Below are 7,370 nucleotides of genomic sequence, written 5' to 3' on the forward strand. Positions count from 1 at the left end.
CCTCCCCACACTGCCGAGCCATGTTCATCTTGGAGTCAATAATGACTGCAAGATCCTTTTCCACCTCCGTGCTGACAAGAGGGGAGTTCCCCAGCCTGTAGGTATGGTGCTGGTTGTTCCTCCCCAGGTGCATCACCTTGCACTTGTCTGTGTTGAACCCCATCCTGTTCTCCTCCGCCCATCCTTGTAACCTGTCAAGGTCCGACTGTAGCCTGTTGCTCCCTTCTATTGTGCCCACATCCCCCCACATCTTGGTATCATCAGCAAATTTGAACAGGGAGCTTTGCACCCCCTCATCCAAATCACTGATGAAGATGTTGAACAGGGCGGGCCCGAGGACCGAGCCCTGTGGGGCCCCACTGCCCACATCCTTCCAGGCCGAGAAGGACCCATCCACTACCACCCTCTGGGTGCGGCTCTCTAGCCAAGTCCCCTTGTGGTAGATAATTTTCATACAAATAATCATGTGATAGCTCTTGTACACAAGAGCTAACAGTCTAATATCAGGGGTAGGCAAACTTTTCTGTCTGTGGGCTAGAATGACCCACAACAGAGGTGGGCAGATGGGCTAGCACTGTTCTCCCCATGGTGGCACAGGGAGAGTGCCTGGAGCTAAATGCCGCTGATGCTCCACATCTGTGGGCAGAAGGCTGATAACCTTCAGTCTAAATAAGCAAAACAGAAAGAGCTTTGCAGTAGGGCTGTGTGAAGCTTTGGTCCCTGATTCGATTCGGTGGAGATTTGGCCCTATTCGGTGGCTGAATCTCTGAATCAAATCAGGAGACCCTTTAATCTCTCCAAATTGGATTGAAACCCTCCGAATAGATTCAGAGAGATTCGGACATAGACGCAGCTTTAAACGTTTTCTCTACATACCTCAAGGTACGAGGCAGCTTGTCAATGCTGCAATGCTGGGGAAGATGGAGCCTCCCACAGGAGCGCGGCGGGCTCCCCAGCAGACCCGGAAGTGGACCAGAAGCACTTCCAGTCCACTTCCAGGTCTGCTGGGGAACACGCAGGGGGGGCTCCCTGCCCTGCGTGCCCCCCCCCTGCTCAGCAACTAGCACCTCCTGGGTCTGGGGGGACACTTGGGGTCCTCCCGTGGCTGGCTGAGCTGGGAGGTGCAGGTGGCCCCCCACGCGCTCCCTGGAGGACCTGGAAGCAGACTGAAAGTACATCTGGTCCACTTCCGGGTTCACTGAGCTCACGGGGGGGCCCCCTGTGCTCCTGTGGGATGCTCCATCCAATCCAGCATCACAGCTTCATGAGCTGCACCTGGTACCCTGAGGTATGTAGAAAAAACATTTAAAGCTATGTCTATGGCCAAATTGCTGATTCTCCAAATCAGCACTGAATCTTCAGATTTGGCCAAATTGAATCGGGAACAGTGATCTGAATCAACAAATTGAATCACTGTCCCCAGTTCGGGCTGAATCTGAATCAAACACGGCCCGTTTCGCACACCCTACTTTGCAGCTTCTGCCAGCAGTATTTCCCAAAATTGATACACCTGGGCTATGCTCTTTCAAACTGCAAGTTCCAGTTTGCTGATGGATATCTTCAAACACCCCTTCTAAATATCCCCCTTCTCTGGTTTGTCATCAGATGGCTCATCCAAAGCTATTTCAAGTCTGTCCCGTTTCTTTTAGCTCTGCTGGTGTGGCACTCCAAAGGCTCCTTCTTCCCAGCAGTCATTTTATTTTATAAGTTATAAAAGGCCTATACTACTCTTATTTACTGTTAAGAATTTTGATCTGTATTATCATGTCATTTCTGTATGAGACATAGATCAGGATCCACTATATTAGGCGTGGTACAAACACAGAAAAAGAGGTCTCTGTTCCACAGTTTAAAACAAGATAGGTAAGGAAGTCCAAACAAACAGTATTTATCAGCAAGGTAGACAGTGGTCTTATCACATCAGCAACTAGCTTAAGCTATTTTGTAGGCATTATTACAGCAATGGAAAATTTTAAGGAGGGATTTAAAAGGAGTACGCAGCCAATGGGAACTTAAAAAAATGAAAAAAAAATCCCTGTTTAAAAATGACAACCAATGTGTACACATCAGGGACTAATTGAAGGCAGAAGCTGAACTCTAATTACTGAACTGACAGACAGGTATAGAATACATTGTGAAGTGCTTGTATTCACCTACAAGTAATCCTGTATTTGATGCATTAAAAGAGGAATGTAGAGAGGTAAGCAAGCTAGTCAAAGCAGTGGACTGCCACCTATCTTTGCAGCAGCATTCTGAATGGATGAGAGCACAGAAAAACTGAATTTGTCAGGGCCAGAAAAAAAGATATCAGAATAATCAAGACGAGATGATGAGAACCTGGAAAACAGATGTGTGAACTTTACATTGTGAAAAAAAATCTGAAAGATTTAGATAGCCTGAATATGGGTTTAGAATGCAGCCTAACCAATGACATAAGTTACAGGTCATAGCATCTCCAATTTTTTTTTCTGAAAGCCTGGAATTGTTCACAAGAACAAGACAAGACAGGAAGTTCTCTTGGCACAGAGATGCTACTGTCCATGCTGGAATCCCCCATCCAGTGTTGAATGATGTGAGACCCAGGATGGCTCTGAAACTGATCTCCTCTAAATTTCTGGAAAATGAAAAATACCAAGTATAGACCTAAGATCCATTTTTTCTTTTGCTCCTGCATCCAAGGGCAGTGTTTACTGGGACTGCTCAAGATGGTGAGTTTGATTTTAAAGAAGAAGCTGTTTGAGAAAGAACTGCAACTCACTACTACTCTCACTCACTGGTTTGAGATTGTCAAAGATGATTCTTTTGAGAAGTGAAATTGTCTCCCAGTCCCCTGGCAGACATACAGCTAAAGGCACAATGGAATCTGATGTGTGAACCCAACAATAGTGCTTCCTGCCATTTCCTTCCTGCATAGCGGGGAGTGTGACTGTGGGATCACACATCAGATCCCTATTGTACCACAATGCTGGTACAGCAGGACCCCAGGCTCCCCCTGCACAGGCAAGTAGAAAGCTAGTCAAGTTGATCCTGCTCCCGGCCTCAAGAGCATATTAGAATCAAGGGCTCCAATGTGCCCAAGTCTGGAAGTGCCGACGAGCTGACTGCCACTCCCAGCCTCAGAGGTGCACCACAGCCCTTGACTCTGGGAGCCCAGATCACAGGATCTGGGCTGCCAGGCTCTGGCGTACAGGGGAGGTCTTGACTCCATTGTGTTCCAGAGGCTGGGAACTTTAATCAGCTGCTGCTCCCAGCAGGAGTGTCAGTGTGGTGTCAAGGGATCTGATGTGCCCCCATGCCTGAGCATGACAGCTAACCGTGGCTCCCAGCCTCCAGGACACATTCTAGCCCTTGAGTCTGATGTGCCCTGGAGGCTGGGAGCAGCAGTCAGCTGATCAGCGCTTCCAGTCTTGGGTGCACACACGAGTCAAGGGTTCTCATGTGCTCCTGAGGCTGGGAGCCCTGATCAGCTAATGTCTGGCCATACATGCAATTTAATGTGGGATTAACTGCATGAATATTTGGCTGGGTTATTACTTGCAACATGATTAACTGGTTAATCATGTCTTCAGTATAACATCTACCAGGGGCCCCAGATTCACATCTGGGTAGAGACAGTTCAGTATCACAGGGAGCTCTTAGAGACTGTGCTTCCACACCTAGTTTTGCTGCCTGATGGTTCCTGAATTTGTCCTGTCATCATTTCCCCAATACTTCAGTGCAGACAGACAAAAGGAATGTTTCTTCCATCTACTGGGCTGGAAACCCCTTTTGAGGCATTATGGGCATTTTTACATGTGTAAATGCCACAGTGCCAGGCACTTTGAAAAGCACCCAGCGCTGTGACATTTCCAGTTGTATAAGCAATGAAATGTGTATCAGCACCGAGAAAATGGCAGCGGCACACTTTTGAACTAAAACACATAGGAGGTGCTTTAGTTCAAAAGTGCACCGCCACCATTTTCTGCGTGCTGACACGCATTTCACCACTTATACAACTGCACGCAGCAGTGTGAAGTTTGCTTCAGCTCATGTATAGTGGTAGATCTCTGGCACGTCACGGGACAAAAAGTACGTGTATAAATGTCCTATGTGACGAGGATATGAACTGCTCCATCTGTCACAATATTAGCGGATGTCTGTGTCTCACAATGAAGGAGGCTGTGAACTGGGTTGGAATACAGGGTTCGTCTGAAATGGATGTCACCAGATGTGGTGCCTACCTGCTGAGCTGGATGCTATGGCTGTGGTTGAAAACCTCTGCTGTATTCATAAATGTTGTTGATATGGCCACTTTCTAAGGGGCAGAATGGAATTTAGGATGGCCAGAGTTCTCCTTTGCTTTAAAGTGATCAAGCTAGGATATCATAGCTATTGAAATATGTGGTGGGCAACATCAACAAAACTGGCTGAGGAAACTTCAAAATCTATTTTGAGATGCCTGCATCCTTGGGAAAGACCTACTTCAGACAGGAAATGCTTTGCTAAATAAGCCAGTGAGGGCATTCTTTTTAGGCTCTGGCAACTTATAGGTTGCACAAAAACACACACACTTGAATGTACCCTTATCTAGGATTCTCAGTTCCTCCTTGTTATCTGTTCAAAAGGATGGTGGAACTGGGTGCTGCCAAAAATTTGGCAGGTCTGCTTGCCTTTGTGAGCTTCTTCTAGTTGGATCTATATATAATGTCAAATATGACCATTCTGCTCATGTGTCCCAATTTATTCTGCAGGAAAAAACTTTTCTGCATTTTTCCATCCCTCAGTCAGAATGGGGACTCAGGAAAAGTGCCTCTTACATTTCTTTTCCCCCCCTCACCCTTTTCTTGCAATTCATTTTAGAATTTTTAGCCCCCTTCGCAGCAGTTGCCACATTGCTGTGGCCACGGTGGAGCCTCTTGCAGTAATTCTAATCTAGATTATAGTACTCCAGAGAAAAGGAGAGAAATAGATTGCTTCTTGCTATCAGAAAATAACTATTAAATGCAAAGCTACAAAAGAGAAGGTGAGGTGTGAAGTGAACTGCTAGACAGAAAAGGATGCCAGCAGTTGGGGCAGTGTTGCAATACTAAATGGCACTTAGAAAATGCAAAAACAGGAGGGGAACAGCCTGAATGTACCAAGACTGTGGGAGATGTGAAGATGCAGAAAACCAAGTTACACACATTTAGGAGATGTAAAACTGGAGTGATGCTTCAGTTATCTACCAGTAGAATTCCACTTGACTAGCCAAATAATTCATGCAAAATTCTTGATGGAACAGGAAACAAAACTAGGTAGATCATTATGTGGTAAAGTGGTGAGGATCCCTGTAAACAGAAATAAATTCTTCTCTACGCATGCTACCTAAAACATGCACAAGCCAACTCTGCAGAAGCAGGCTTAAGTAGGAAGGCACATAAACTGCCTATCATCCATTTCACTTCAAAATCAAATCACCTCTCAAGCAACTGCATCTTTTCTCCAACATTCTGCTTCTACCAATAATTATTTTTGCATGAGAAAATTATATTTTTTAGCTGGTCTCAACGCCGTTTGTGGTTGCCAATCTATCTGGTTAGGCTTAAATTTGGTTACAAATTTTAGATTTTAAATTGGTGTATTTCAGTAAGCTTTTAAAAGCTTTAAAAACAGAATGTATGCACACAGTAGGACTAACACTAATAGAAACAACAGAAAGTAAGGAAATCAGCATAAAATATGATTGACAGCAAAAGAAAATCTGTATCAACTGCTATGTGAAAACAGCACAGTCAATAAAAGGAAAGCACAGATGCATAACTGTTATAGACAAAAACAAAAACAACAAAAACCAATAATATTTCATTCAATAATACTATACTTCCTACTGAAAGCCCACTAACCTGTATGAGTATATGAAGAGTTCACTCTGTTATTAGACTGGTATCCCAGTATCTGGACACAGACACAATAAAGGCAGTTCTCATCTGTGTGCTCTTGTAGCCCGGTGTCTTCTGTATTTTCTAAAAACTGAGAGGCATCCGAACGGCTTGTATTCATTATTTCTGTGAGGCTGATCTGTTGTCGAAGCATTTGAAAAGGGCTTTTGACAACATCAGTAGTACCAGAAGGAAGTCCTGTAGATACGCAATTAGATGTCAGAAAGTCAGAATACCAATATGGGCTATGTTAATATACCTTGAATTAAATGGATTCTTTTAAGCTTAGGTCAAAAACCTAGAAATTATAGTTTTCATTCTGAAGAGGTTTTAGCTTCAATATCTGTGAGTTGCACAGAATGAAAAGTAGCATTTTTGTAAATCCTATCGAATCACATTTCTCAAAACAGCAAAACAAACATTTGTAAATTTCATCTGCACATCACATACTGCAAAAAAAATACACGGCAAACACGAGTTCACAAATAATAATGAAAAAAGTGTCCACATTCATTTTTATTTTCAATGCAAATGAGAAAGTTTTGTTATAAGCTAACTACTCAAAAACAGAAACAGGCACTTTAACAGGGATTAACCAACGCAGCAGTCTATGATACTAGCAGCCCAAATCTGATGTTCAGGGATCCTGGTTTTCTCTGTTTAAAAATCAAAATTTTCTGATTTAACACCCCCCCCCCCCCCATTCATGTTTTCCATGATAAAAATGAAACACCACTATATATATAGGTGTCAACTGAACACAATATTTTATTAATATACTTACAATTTTAAAGCAATTTGGAAGCCTACCAATGCTTCAATTGTTATAATAAAAAAAATCTAAATACTAGAAGTGCACCGATGCATCGGCCCATACTGTATTGGAACCAAATTAAAAGGAAAATTGACATTGTCCACAATCAGCTTTTTGGACTGATAGGGCAGATGATGGCGCCAATAAATGCCATGTGCACGTGTGTAGCTCCAGCATGCACGCAGCCAGGAATGCAGCCCAGCAGCTTGGAGAGCAGTGTTTGGCTGGTAAGTCTGTGATGGAAAGGAGCATGGGGGAAGGAAGGGGCGTGGGGAGGGCAGACTGAGGCCCCTGCAGTGAGGGAAGAAGTGGGGCTGGAGCAGGGGTAGACGCTGTCCAGCCAGGACAGGACAGGACGGAGGAGGCAGCTCGTCTGAGGGTGCAAGGGGGAGGGGTGGCTCCCGCCGCTATGCACACCCCTGGGGGAGGCACGGGGGGAATTTGCCCCCTAGACTTGTGTGCAGGGCGAGGGCAGACAGCCGCTGCACCAAGCTCTTCCTGGCGGCTGTGCTCAGGCTGGGCAGGGCAGGTGGCAGTGGCGCTGGAAGGGGGGCTAAAACCACTGGCATAGACCCCTTCCCAGTACAGCTGCTGGGAAGAGCCCGGCGTAGCCCATGCGTGTGCAGCGGCAGCCTGCCTTTGTCCTGTGCCCAGAACGG

At 45.1% G+C, this 7,370-nt stretch overlaps 1 protein-coding gene across 3 annotated transcripts in view; it reads right to left on the reverse strand.

The window, feature by feature from the left end:
• The window catches only part of RICTOR (RPTOR independent companion of MTOR complex 2), a 145,698-nt gene that overhangs the window by 9,902 nt on the left and 128,426 nt on the right, over positions 1-7,370 (reverse strand). For all 3 annotated transcript variants that reach the window (XM_025210396.1, XM_025210394.1, XM_006028940.3), the window contains one exon: positions 5,862-6,095. In XM_025210396.1, coding sequence (XP_025066181.1) covers positions 5,862-6,095 — 234 coding nt within the window. The remainder of the gene's footprint in view (positions 1-5,861; positions 6,096-7,370) is intronic.

The sequence above is a fragment of the Alligator sinensis genome, unplaced genomic scaffold (assembly GCF_000455745.1).
Source record: "Alligator sinensis unplaced genomic scaffold, ASM45574v1 scaffold881_1, whole genome shotgun sequence".
Taxonomy (NCBI): domain Eukaryota; kingdom Metazoa; phylum Chordata; order Crocodylia; family Alligatoridae; genus Alligator; species Alligator sinensis.